The sequence below is a fragment of the Myotis daubentonii genome, chromosome 16 (assembly GCF_963259705.1).
Source record: "Myotis daubentonii chromosome 16, mMyoDau2.1, whole genome shotgun sequence".
Taxonomy (NCBI): domain Eukaryota; kingdom Metazoa; phylum Chordata; class Mammalia; order Chiroptera; family Vespertilionidae; genus Myotis; species Myotis daubentonii.
The window spans coordinates 8,707,351-8,721,205 of record NC_081855.1 but is presented as its reverse complement, the minus strand read 5'-3'; the positions used below and the strand labels follow the sequence as shown (position 1 = coordinate 8,721,205).

At 46.9% G+C, this 13,855-nt stretch overlaps 1 protein-coding gene across 1 annotated transcript; it reads right to left on the bottom strand.

Moving 5' to 3' along the window:
- Nucleotides 1–1,861: 1,861 nt before the first annotated feature.
- Nucleotides 1,862–4,954, bottom strand: LOC132219375 (phosphofurin acidic cluster sorting protein 2-like). The gene is made up of 2 exons (XM_059671730.1): nucleotides 3,951–4,954; nucleotides 1,862–3,368 (listed from the first exon to the last, which is right to left on the bottom strand). Exons 1-2 carry the CDS (start codon nucleotides 4,940–4,942, stop codon nucleotides 1,862–1,864), a joined length of 2,499 nt encoding a protein of 832 aa, XP_059527713.1. The 5' UTR covers nucleotides 4,943–4,954.
- Between the last annotated feature and the right edge of the window lie 8,901 nt (nucleotides 4,955–13,855).

Sequence of the window (13,855 nt, the reverse complement as noted above, 5' to 3'; positions counted from 1 at the left end):
TGTTCCAGGTATAGCTCACCAATGAGTGAAAAAATGAACTCTGTCTCCATCCTTGGCTTCCCAGGGCCCTCCTATCACCTCAAACTTTGGCTCCTGCACCTACGTTCTGCGACACTCACTAGCTCCCCTGTGGGGTTCTTCGGCTCCCACTGAAACTCAACTCCCTCAGGGCTGGGTACACTAGCCAAGCTGGCCCTGAGGAGGTTCTACCAAATTAGTGGGCCTGTTCCCTGATTAGGGGTGCAGACAGACTTGGATTAGGTGTGGACGGCTATGAATTTTCTGAGAGGCTGCCTCACCACTGAGCTCCCTCTGCTCTCCCACACCACCCAAATCCACATACACAGCTCTCTGACTCTTGTCCTTTTTCTAGGGGGAGCCCTTAGACCTCTGTCCTCTTGCAGAAATCCCACCATGAGTGGGAACCAGGGTTCTGCCAGAACCTTGAATTCACAGTCCCCATACTCCGCTGATGGCTCTGATCCAAAACCGACTCACGTTTTCTGCTGGAACAGAGGTTCACCTTCCTCTTCACAATACAGGAAGATGCAGCCATAGGGAGAGGAGGCCGGAGGACGTCACATCGGCTGTCCTGTGGACACTCTGAGCCTTTGCAGCCTAGTGTGACTGAATCGCTCGCGACTAGAGGGAAGCTCTGCAGTACAGGCTAGGGGTCTGCTCTGTGCACTGGATTATGGTCAGTGCCTAGAGACGTGTCTGTACCTGGAAGACTCTGATATATTTGCTGAGTGAATGACCCCAAACCAGCCCCATCACAGATAGTTGGGTGACCCTGGGCCCCACTGCTCAGCCCTGGGGTTTCTGGCTTCAGCCAGTACAGGGACCCATAACAGAATCTCCAGTCTCTTTATGACATGAGAAAAGAGCTTAGCCCTGGGCCCCGAAAGCATCACATATGAGGAAGAAAAAGGACCAATTAGCACAACCACAGCCCCTGCTGCAGACCTATCCCCTGTCTGGACACCCAGAGACAGCTTTAGGGGAGCACACTACAGGGTCCCTACAGAAACCCTATGAGGTTGCTGCTTGATTCACCTCATGTTCTTAGAAACAAACACTCAGAGGGATGCAGTGATCTGAGAGTTCACAGCCAGCAAGGGGCCAAATGACCACTGTGCTGTGGAGGGGCAGGTTGCTCACCTTGTAAATAGCTGGTACAACTGTAGGGTGGCAGCAAATGTTCTGTGATAACCTGAAGAGGTAGGAACGAAGGTGGGTCGCTGCCCAGCGAGGAGGGCACTGGTTTGTCCAGCCCGTGTGCCTGTGTGATCTGCACCGTACAGCTCTTTTTTGTTATTTTGCCTTGTGAGACGTGAGTTCATTGGGAACCATAAGTGGGTGGTGCTGGGGCCACTTGGTTGGTTGGCAGCTGGGGTCCAAGGTTGGGCCGGCTGGCCTCCGAGATGTGCTCCGGATGCCCCAATGGGAGGCCAGCCCTTTGCCTTTGGCCGCCCAGCTCTGAGTCTGGGCACAGGCTGGTGCCGGCTCCCAGGGTTAAGCTGAGCCCTGGTTTCCAGGAAGGGCAGGTCTCCAAGGCCAGAAGCCTGGTCACTGACAGTGCTGGGGGTCCTGAGGCCCAAACACACCTTCCATGATGCTCCAGCTCAACACTGCCCTCCTGACTCCCACCTGCCGGAGCTTTCTGGTTATTGAACAGAGCATCTGGGGGTCCCATTGAGGGCACCCCCTTAGGTTCCAGGCTTTGTGCGCATCCAAACTCAAACCGTTTCTCTGTGTTTCCAGGGTCTGTGTCTATAGTAAACTGAATTGTTAACAGAAAAGCAGCTCGATACTGCTGGGCTTGGCCCAGGCAGAGTGAAGGGCAGGGGGAGGGGCAGGGCTAGAAGGTAGACTTGTGTTCGAAGATGCAGACGGGGAAGTGCTTGACGTGGGAGGACCACTGGGCTGCCAGCTGGAAGACTGTCACGTCGTTCCACTCCACGCCGTCAATGAGGACCCGCTGCCTGTGCTCCTGGTTCTTGGCTGAGCAGACCAAGCGGCCGATGCCCTGGATGCACTGGCTGTTGGACGCCAAGTCCGTGCCCTTGTCTTTCTTGGGCAAAAACATCACCTTCTTTTCCTTCTCCTTGGTGATCACAGTCATGGACATTGTGGGCGTGGCTGCAGCCTCGCCGCTGCTGGGCAGCCTGCTGACCTGGAGAGACCGGAAGGTGCACCGGAGTGTGTTTTTGGTGGCAGGCAGGTCTTCCTTCTCCCCGCTCCTCTTCCTGTTTGTGGGCTGGGCTGCCGTCCAGTAATCCGCCTGCAGCTCCATCAGCTCAGCACCCGCACTCTGGCCGGGGGAGGATAGGCCCCCACTCACTGACGACAAGGAAATTAGCTTGTGTGTGGCCTCCCTGGCGGTGGACAGAAGCACATTGGAGCATGAGGAGACGGCTTCAGCTGAGTCTCCTGACGTGGCTGAAATTGGCTCCACTCTTCTAACTTTCACTGCCCCCACAAAGGGAATGAACTTCTGCAAGGGCAGCTCGTCCGGGCTCTTTGGCTTAGAGGTGAGCATGGCCTCTGCGATGGGCAGCTGGAGGACACAGTTGGCCCCTGTGAGGTACTCTCTGATTTTCAACACAATGTTCTGCACAGCATCCTGGGCCTCCAGGTGGTAGAACAGTTCCCACCAGGCCAGGTCCCGTAAGAGTTTGTGGTAGCGGCAATCCACGGAGCCCAGGTACCTGGCCAAGGGGTGGGAACCCAGCGGGATGACCAGGAAGCGCATGGAGTCCAGCCAGTCCGGGTCCTTGTGGGACAGCTGCTCCACAAAGACCCGCAGCACGGTGCTGAAGTAGTGCTGATCCCCCGCCACCGCGATCTTCACTGGCATGGTGGCCTCGGTCTTGCAGTTGCAGTATCTTTGTATCCAGGAGATGATGGAGCTGAAGGCCTCCTGGACATCCACTATGGAGGCGGTACACACGACGGGCAGCGTGTGCTGCTGCAGGACGTCCGACAGGGACTGCCCCTGCCTGTTGGAGGTGTTGATGAGGATGATGTTCTTGGGCAGATAGTCGTTGGACATGAGGCTGTCGTTCAGTTGGTCGAACACAGTCTGACTGGGGACCTGCAGTTGGCTCTGTGGGTCTGCGCAGCGCTCCTTGATCAGGCTGTTGGCCGACTCATTCAGGGACCTGCTCCAGCCCTGGCGGACGGGCTGCTTCCCCTTGGAGCTGCTGGAAGGGATGACCAGAGACTCGGTCTTGGTGGTGCGCCTCGTAGTGAGCATGTCCTGGGCAGAGGTCCCTGCCTCCGGGCTGTCCCCAGGCTGTGCCGGCTGCTCCCCAGGGTTGGGCATGCTGTGGGCCACCCAGTCGGAGCCACTGTCGCTTGAAAGGCTTTCACAGTATAATCTGGGCCTGCTTGTCCTGAGGACTCTGTCATACTCCTCCATATCTGGGCTGGACAGGCTTTCAGAATATGACATGAGCTCAGGCATGGGAGGGGTTGGGAGACGGTCATCATCCTCCATGTCTGAGCCACTGTCCATGGGGCACACCACACTCTGAAACAGAAAGGCCAGGTCCTTGTCCACATCGGGGACTTCCTCCTCAGACTCCTGCTCCGAGTCCAGGACCTCCAGCGTCATTTGGTACCTGTGCAGCCACTCTGCGACTCTCTGCCGGTAGTGCTGTTGCTTGATGGTGGACCTCCTCCTTCCTATCGGTTTCTCCAGGTCCAAGTCATCCTCGTCCAGGTCATGCCTGTAGGCGGCATTGTAGCCGACCTCCAGCTCAGAGCAGACAATCTCAGACACTCCCTCAGAGAAGTTATGCGTGGCCTCCACCTCGGTGCTGGCCGGCATGGCGTTGTCCAGGTGGTTGACGGTCTGCCTCGATTGGGAGAAGATCCAGCTCTTGACCACCTTGGTGGGCGGGGTGCTGTAGGCCATCGAGTCAGAGACACTGCCACTGAACAGCTTGCCGCCCGGGCCCTGGGTCTTCCCGGGCATGTCGGCCAGCTGAGGAGGCTCCTTCTGGCTCCGGGCACTGTGTAAGCTCCTGGTCTCCGTCTGCCAGCTGGAGTGTGCCAGGCCTTCAAAGTATTGTCTGGTCTTGGGCTTGGTCTTGCTGAGGATGCTGCTATCATCCTCCATGTCTGGGCCACTGTCGCTGGGATGCTTAAGGGTGTCATAGAGTAGGTCCAGGTCCTCCTCCACCTCAGGGACATGCTCCTTAGGGTCCTGATCCGAGTCCAGGACCTCTTCTGACATGTGGGACCTGGGAAGCAGTGCCATGACTTTCTGCTTCAAGTTTTGTTGCATGCATCGCTGCTGCTTCTTGGGCTGCCCCAGGGCAAAGTCAGCTTCTTCCAGGTCCTGCCTGTGTGTGAGATTGCAGCTGGTCTCCAGCTCAGTGAAGCTTTCAGATTTCCCCTCCATGTCGCTATCCATGGACTTGGCCTTGGGGCTGGCCGGCATGCTGCCATCCTCGTCGTCGATGGGCTGACTGGAGAGGGAGGAGATCCAGATCTCAGCCACCGTGATGGAGGACCCCTGGATCCTGCTGCTGAGGCTCAGCACCCGGCCACCCTCAGGTGGTCGCTGCATCAGCTCAGCCATGTGGACGGCCCCTGTGGCCAGTGTCCTGTAGCCCAGGATGGTCCGGTTGTGATTGCACTTCCTCTGCTGCAGCATGATCTGCAGCTTGTTGCCTTTTCTCTTGAGGAAGTGGGGGTACTCCAGGGAGAAGGTCAGCGCCAGGTCAGTCTCCACTGGTCCGCTGCTGGGCAGCACAATCTCATGGGATCTCAAGATGCCGTTGGTGCCCTGCATCTGCACTGCTATCACCAAGGAGACGAGCTCCTTCTCCAGCCCCTTCAAGACCACCAGCTTCTTTAACGTGAAGCTGCACAATCTGGGCACGCAGTCAGGTCTGGAGCAGCCCACCTCCCAGGTAGAGAAGAAAGTCATGGGCACTGGCGTGTTGAGCACAGTGGGCGAGCGGGCCAGGCCCGCAGGTGGCGAGGAAGCTTCAGCTGCTTCCAGCGTACAGGTACTTGCTGGTTTCTCCCCCTGTGGTGGGACAGAGGAGGGACATGATTGGTGGCAAGAGGTGGGGCACAGGTGATCGAAGGAGAGAGTAAATGACAAATAGTCACACACTCATCTGTGACTCGCACAGGTAAGGCCTGCATGGTGGCCTTTCAAACTCAGAGACCGAAATTAACCACAAAGTTAGCCTGAAATTAAAACTTGTTACCTAAACACAGTTTATGGTGTGTAGTCATGTGCTCGGCCAGTGTCTTCCCTGACAAAGGACAATCTTTACCTTAACGGAGCCTGTCTGTTGTCTTTTGGCATCTGTGATACATACCTTTGGAATGTTAAAGGAATTTTCCTTTTTCTCGTCACCTGGGAGCACAGGCACTGCTCTGTGCTCGGCAGAGACCACCAAGCTGCTCATTGGTATTGAGTTCATTGCTCACTATCCTGTGTGCTCCTGTATGAGGGAGGTATGTGTCTCTCGTTTTACTTTTTATCTAATCCCAGAGCTTTCCATGCTTTGCTTTCTCCTGCCTCCCTAAGCAATGGATTTCATGTGACCCATATACATCTCCACTTTTGATTGTATGTGTAAAAGCAGGTGCAATCCTGCCATTCTTGGAGCACTCCCTCAATACAGTGAGATTTTGTTTTCCGGCCACTGTTGACAGTTGGGCTCCAATAAACTCACAAGAATTCTGCACAGGGTTGAATGCTGCTTACATTGCTATTTACTTGAATTACTGCGGCAGGATTCCAAAGGTCACACAGGACCGCCCTGCAGACCCAAACCCAGTGCTGGGATCCAGCAAAGGGCCCGTTGGGCCACCAGTTCCCTGCCTGTCAGGTGAACTTGGCTAAGTTGTCTCTTGAATCAGGAACATTCCTTTGCTTGTGATAGAGGGTTCGACTTTAGTTAAGCTGTATTTTAAATCCCCAAGGTGGAACTAAGGTGAAGGGTTGACAGAATCAAGGCTAAGGAGAGACCAGAGGAAACATGGGTGGCTGGTGTTTGACTCTGAGTTTTCATTTGGATTTTGCTTTCTGAGAGTATGAGCAAACATCCTTCACTGTATAAGTGAGAGCTGAACTTGCTCAGCTCCGAAGGGACACATCCTCCTTCTGACCTGAATCTTGGCTGTTCTTAAGCAACTAAGAATCTTTGTGGAGGTGTCAGAGGTCATTCCTCACGCCAAGCAGGAGCCCCATAGGGAAATTCATACTCAACTGTAATTCACCTGACTGGCTCCTCCGGGGGAGAGCCCATAAGGTCAGGTCCACCAGCGTTCCTAGCCCTTCCTGAGGTTTTTACTTTTATTTATTTATTTATCCTCACTCGAGTATATTTTCCCCATGGGTTTAGAGAGAGAGGAAAGGAGGGGGAGATACAGAGAGAGAGAATGAGAGAGACTTCGATTGGTTGCATCCCCCAGGCGCTCCAGTAAGGGCCAGGGATCAAGCTGCAACCGAGGTACATGCCCTTCACCTTGAATCAAACCCAGGACCTCTCAGGGCCTGCATTCTACCCATGGAGCCAAACTGGCTAGAGGCCTTCAGGTCACTTTACATAACTGGGAGAGAAGCCGAGGCACATAAGAGGGGTGTGAGCATAATGGAGCTCAACCCAGAGCAGCACACTTCGACCCACTCCATAACATCCCTGGAAAACTTGCTCAGATTCTGCAAATATAAAATAACAACAATAACAATAAAAACAAACACACCTATAATTAACATGGGAAGTTGTGCCTCCAGGGCTAGGACCACCCAGACTCCAGCCCTCATTAACCCCTGATAGGAAGCCTTTTCTTGCAAGTGCTTTATAGAAATGGGAAGATTTAACTTGAAAATATCAACTGAAAAATGGCGAAGATAAATAATGTTTTTGCCGGAAAAAAAAGAAAACTAGAAGGACGCTGGCCCCAAAATGAAAATGACTGAATAGGAAGCATATCTTCACATGGAAATTAGAAGCTTCTAAGGAGAAGCACAGAAAATTCTTTTAAAAAATAAATTAATGAGAAATTTTAGAGACTATCTCTGAACTCTCCTGAAGTGAATAAATGCTAACACCCCAATCTCCCCCTTCTATAGCACGTCCACTACATCTTTTGCTCTCTGAGCTTCCTTCTCCAGATGTGTTCTTTCCCTTCCCTTCTTCCTTCCCCTTCTGTCTCCTCCACTACCCCTCCCTACTGACTTAAGGGAAATGAGAATAGGAATGCTACCAGCTCCCTTTGGAGAAAAGCTGCTCTCAGCCAGAGAGGAACCAGCAATTGTTCTCCATTTTCTCTATGGCCCTGATTGGCTCCCAGAGAAATGTCACTGTTAGAACGTGTAATCCTGGCTATTCTAACCTATCGCAATTAATATACTCCTGGTTTCTGGGAGCAAAAGCAAGAGAATTACTAAATAAGGTTGTAAGAAAACTCCTATAGAGAAGTCTGCCCACTCTAGGGATAGAGGAAACTGAAATAGGATGTAGAAAAAGTAAACAAACAAAAGAAGCATAGGGTTGCTCCAAGGGTGTTTCCCCTTTCACTGTTAGTTTGGGAGAACTTGAAATTATCATAAAACGGGACGCTACTAAGGCTCCTCTAGATACTGGGGCTATCTTATTTTTCTTCACCGCACCTACTAATTGCTTTCTCCATCGGACTAAACCTTCTGTACAAAAATGTCTGCTTTTTAATCAAAACCTGTTTCCTTTCAACTAGGGGTTGTTATGGGCCTATATATATATATGTATATATATATATATATATATATATATATATATATATATATATATATATATATATATATATATATATATATATATAGTTTGTTAATCAAATCTTTCCCAATTCACCTGATAGGTGAGGTGTTTTTTTTTCTTTTATATGAAATCAGTGATGCCTACATATGCTTTTTCCAGAATAGTTATATATTTAGGATAGATGAACCAGATACTGAACCAAAATAGAAAGTAATGATTTTAAAGGAACCTTCCATGAGGAAACTAACTTTGAGGCTGACCGAAGGTTTGGTAATCATCTTTTCTTTATTAGTATCTTCCACGAGAGCCTGAGAGATGGCTTAACAGGGTACCCACCCTACTCAGAATGTCTCCAGACAGCTCAGAGACATGCACACATGTCTCTAACACTGGGCTTGCTCATATGTCTCTCTATAGATGCGGAACTAGCCCACAGTGACTTGAGAGTCCTCTTATGGAGTGCATATTCACCAAGTGGGAGAAACTTGACCCTGAGAAACCCAAGAAAGAAGCCAATCTTCTTTTGTTACACCACCTACCTGGTCCCAATATAAAGTAGGTTATAGAGAGGTTTGGCACCATTATTTTTAAGACTATCATGCAGCTAGAACCTGTTTTTCATTCCCAAGGGAGATGGACAGAGGTTTCATATACCTGGACGCCTTTATAACTCTCAGAGATGTGTGCTTTCTGGAAGCTAGAAAAATGTTCCCAAATAGAAAGAAACATTACAAAAATGGCGAATGAATTTGTCAGTCCCTTGCCAACATTTGGGTGGCAACCCAGTCCCTGGGGTATTAAAAATTACTATCCTTGTTTTACGAATGACATTTACGAGGGGCCAGAGGTTTGGCTGCAGAAGCAATTCAAAGCCCACCAAATCCTTTTACCTTCCCCAAACCACCCCCCTAATTCATTTCAGAAACTTATAGATAACTAGAGGCCCAGTGTAGGACATTCGCGCACTGGGGGTGGGAGGGGGTGTCCCTTAGACAGGCCTGCGCCCTTTAGCAGTCTGGGAGTCCTCAGGGGCTGTCCAACTCACAGCTTAGGCCCACTCCTCGCCTCCCTCCCCCCCTCCCCCCAGTGCACTGACCACCAGGGGGCAGCTCCTGCGTTGAGTGTCTGCCCCCTCATGGTCAGTGTGCATCATAGTGACTGTTCTGCCATTAGGTCTATTTGCATATTACCCTTTTATTATATAGGATTGGCTTCATGCAACCAAAGTCCCAGAACCTTTGAAGTGAAAAGACCTGAGTTCATTTTTTAAAATAAAACTACAAATCTCTGGAAGGTATGTCTTATCCCAATAGAAAAAAAATGCCTCCCTGACCTACACAAATCACTTTAGCGTATTTCAACTATTTCTTTCTAATTTAATAAATGTTAATGAAAGTTATTGAATAACTAGATATTTTGAAATAACATGAAATACTGAAACACCGATTGCTAGACAAGTTCACATGCTTTTGGGTTTTTTAATACAGAAGGTTTGTAAAATGGATTTGCAGCTGTTGATATGTTGACTTGTGTTTTGTTGAAGATGTGTTTCTTGGAAGTGAGAGTGTGATTAAAATATGTTCATTAACGTCAATCTAAGGAATGCTGGTTGTTCATTTTGTGCTTTTCATTGGGGAAATTAAGGCTCCTAAGGGTTAAAAGTTCCAGTTAAGTTGGAGAAATTATATAGTTGTGATCATAAAAGGCTTGAGGTAGGGAGAGTCATATTTGAAGGAAAAGGACAAATGTAAGTTTCGGTAAGGAGAGTTATTTCTGAATGGGTAAGAAGGTTTGTGAAAGTTGAGAAAAGGTTTGTAAAAGGGGATACAGGCTATAAAATTTTAACTTTATAAAAAATTCTTGCATTTTCTCTGTAAAAGTTAGTAATTCAAATTATGTGTATGGTCTGTATGTGATGTGTTCACCTATGGGATATGTATGGTGAATTTTCAGCCTCCAGATGGCATTACTAGCATATAGTCTTTTATTGGCCTAAAAAGGTTAAATACTTATGTAAAGTAAGGCGAATTCTGTAGTCTGGACAAAATATTTCATATTAAAACTGTTTCTAAGTGTGATTAATGTCTTTTAGAATTATTTCCATAAGCCTGTGTTTGCTTTACTCCGATTTACAAAAAGTCCAGGCTGTAAGCTTTTGTGTATGTATATTTGCAACCTTCACAAAGTTTCCAGTTTAAGAGACTTTTTAAACCAGCGGTTCTCAACCTGTGGGTTGCGGCCCCTTTGGCGGTTGAACTACCCTTTCACAGGGGTCGCCTAACACCATCCTGCGTATCAGATATTTACATTACCATTCATAACAGTAGCAATATTACAGTTATAAAGTAGCAACGAAAATCATTTTATGGTTGGGTCACAACATGCGGAACTGTATTTAAAGGGCCAGAAGGTTGAGAACCACTGTAATTTAAACAAAAGAATGACTTTGAGTTAATTCCAATGAGCCCTGGAATACTTCAAGGATTTATTCTCTATCCTTATTGAAGGAATTTTTAAACTAAATTAGGCCTGTTTTATATGCTTGAAATTATATGGGAAACTTAGCTAAATTAAAAAAATAAAAATGACTAATCTATTTGTGTACATATGCTTTTATTAAAATGGATGTTCTAAAGACTTCAACCTGCTGTATGAGGGACCCATCAAGATTCAAAGAAAAGTTCAAGTAGGAAGCTCTCAGGTGTAACAGTTCACTTGTCAGCGACACCAGTCCAGCCAAGAGGGATGGTTCCCTGTGAGGGTGTCTGGCCGTGGGACTCCAGATTTGTGGCACAAACATTGGAAGTTTATGAATTATTTCCAATGCTCAATACAAGAAGCCATGGACAATGTTTTAAAACCTTACATATTATTTGTTCTTCTATATTGAAATTATGTATTGAATCTAAATATACATGTACTTACATATTTTTTATATTATTTTCTCTCATTTACAGTAATTATTATTTTCCAAAAATTATTCCCTTAAAATGTTAAAGCTTACTAACCAAGCAAAGTTGTGTTGGTTTTTTTTAATATATTTTATTGATTTTTTACAGAGAGGAAGAGAGAGGGATAGAGAGTTAGAAACATTGATGAGAGAGAAACATTGATCAGCTGCCTCCTGCACACTCCCGGCTAGGGATGTGCCCATAACCCAGGTACATGCCCTTGACCGGAATTGAACCTGGGACCTTTCAGTCCGCAGGCCGATGCTCTACACACTGAGCCAAACCGGTTAGGGCAAGCAAAGTTTTTTTTATCAATTGCATTATAATCAAGTCTATAACCATGCCACTTTGTTTTCTCATTCATAGTCAGTTATTGTTTTACTCTACTGCATTTTCAAATATGTTACATCTTTAGAAAAATCCATGAAAAGAACTCTGACTTACTCTAAATTAAGGTTTGTTAGCAAATCACATCTTTGAACTGAATGAAGAAGCATAGAACTCCAAGGAATAACTGAATTTATGAAAATACTGGCAAATAATCAGGATAAACAAAAAAATGGGTATGGGACTAAATGAAGCGAAGATGATTATTGTTGTTATGACTCTGTTTAAAATACTGCTGATTTTTAAAATTTTTTGTTTTCAAAATATAAGGAAAACTAGAAGCAGACATTCCACATTACTATCAATGACTCACTAAGGTTATCGGGACTGAGAAATTAGTGACATTCATTTCACATACTCCCAAGAGACAAAGACGTCAAAGATCAAAACTTACAACCAGGAGATTTTTGTTTATTGAAACACATTCATTAAAGACTCTCTCCAACGTGTTAAAAAGGACCTTCCTTCCCTTATCAGAGGCCTAACCACAGATGGACATCTGTCTGTGACACTGGCCTCCATCCACCATGGACATTGAAGACTTTTCAAGGACGAGAAACCACTGACCATGGGGGCTGACAGCTTCCCCAAGAAGTCAGCAAGGCCTGGATGCTGACAAATTACTGCTGCTCAAACCTTGTTCCTACATCACTTCATTGTTATGATTAAATGTACACCAGATGATTTTATATAGTTATTACCCTCCTTATGGTTTTCTAATGGAAACAATATCTATCTCCCCAGGCTCCTGCCTTATTAAATATGAAAAGTTGAATTTGGATACCTGCTACTTTTTCCCACCTACTAGACAGTGACATTCTGATGTTCAGTTATAACGAAAGAGTATAGAGTCTTAATTCATCTGGCCAAACATAGCATAAGTACAAGGGACAGTGGATACAGAAGGAAAACATATAATTAGCTTAATAAACAATTATGATAATACATGGAAAGTGATTTTGGTTGGTTGCGATGCTTATTCCCCTCAGTCTAGCACTAGACATTTTTTATACCTAAACGGTGTTACTGCTTTAATGCTGTAGCTTTTGTTCCTGGTATGTAAATGTTATACTAGATGCAAAATACCAAAACGAAGACAAGCAGCAAGAGGACTCTGCACATGGTAGCTCAAAATTTAAAATTGATACAGAATATTTTTTAACAAGGCCATATGTGATCTCATGGCCTCCCATTCACCTGCCTATTTATTTTGAATAATAATAAAAATTCCACCTTGAATGCCATTTAAGGTTATAGTCTTGCGTCATCCCCAATGGTCCATTGTTCAGCAAGACAAAACACTAACACTGATCATCAATGCATAATTCATATTAATTTATGAACAAAAGGAGTGTGTATGGAAGAAAAAAGGGGCCCCACGTTAACCTGACTAGCTCAGGGAAGTCCTGCGTGGAGGCCTTGCAAACTCAGAGACTTTAAGTAACTACAAAGGATGGTCTGAAATAAAACACTAACTGAAAGGAGCTTATGGTGGGTAGTCATGTCCTAGTCTGGCATCTTCCCTGACAAAGGTCAATCTTTACCTTAACTGAGCCTGTGTACGGCCTTTTGGCATCTATGATAACAGCTTTGGATTATCAAAGGAATTTTTCTTATTTTGGACACCTCGTGCACAGGCACCCTTCTGTGCTCTGGGGGAGTTCAGAGATCCCTTTGTTGTTATTGAGTTCATTGTTGACTTGAAACTATCCTACGTCCACCATTGTAAAAGAAGTATGTGCCTATCATTTTAGCCTTTATCCAATCACAGAAGTTTCCCCACTTTGCTTTCTCCTCTCTCCCGAATCTATCACCCATGGATTTCATGTAACACACATAAGTCTGCACTTTGCTTGTAACTTATAAAATAAGATGAAAAATTGTCATTCTCCAGAGCATTCTGTCAACCCATTGAGATTTTCTCGCCCGCAATTATTGACACTTTGGTTCAAAAAAACACACAATACTTTTTCACAGCTTTGAAAGTTTTTCACATTGATAAGAGAAAAGGTTCTTGGCAGGAAGAGTAGAATTGCAGTGAGGAATAGGAAGCACATTGGTATCTTAGATCATTTTCTTAGCAGAGGACAGACAGCACATGCTTGTATTACCAGTGTCACCCGTGCGATTTCTGACAGAACATCCCAATGTAAGATGAGACACAGAGGATTTTCTGCGGTGGAGGGTCTGGACATTAGGACCTGTGGTATGTCCAGGGTGGCACCGCTGTCATGGCAACAGAAGGTTATAAAATCCAGGTCCCACAGCAGTGAAGAGATGGATCGCCAGCCCTGATAACAGGTCCCCCTCTTGGTATGTTGTGCAGCCCAGGGAGACCCTAGCTCCTGACCTGGAGGAGACGAGGACACAGATTCCTTTGAAAACTGGACACAAGGAGGGATCTCAGGGGAGTAGCAGGGAGCCTTCTGGAACCCAGGTCCCGTTGACTCCCTGGGGTTCTGGAGTTTGGGTCAACTGGGCCCCTACACTCACCCTGAGGTCATGCTGCATACTTGTGGATGTATCAGGTATCTGTGCCTCCTGCAGGGGCATGGAGGTGAGGACCCCATCTGTCGGCTCCGGTCTAGTCTCCTGTGCGGAGCTCTGTAAAGACAGTTCCCAGTCACCAGGGGAAAGCCTCAGAGCCCTGTTTTTGTAGGTTCTCTGAGCCTGTGACCCTCCACTCCAGACATGCACACTGTGTGATCTGCTGAGACCTCCACTGGAGGAAGAGTTGGGACAGTC

Bases quoted from the DNA above. Each gene is read 5' to 3' on its own strand.
- LOC132219375 (XM_059671730.1), bottom strand. From the start codon at position 4,942: ATGACTTTCTTCTCTACCTGGGAGGTGGGCTGCTCCAGACCTGACTGC. The intron at 3,369-3,950 runs GCTGTTCAGTGG...ATACTGTGAAAG, and splicing joins ACCCAGGGCCCGGGCGGCAA to CCTTTCAAGCGACAGTGGCT.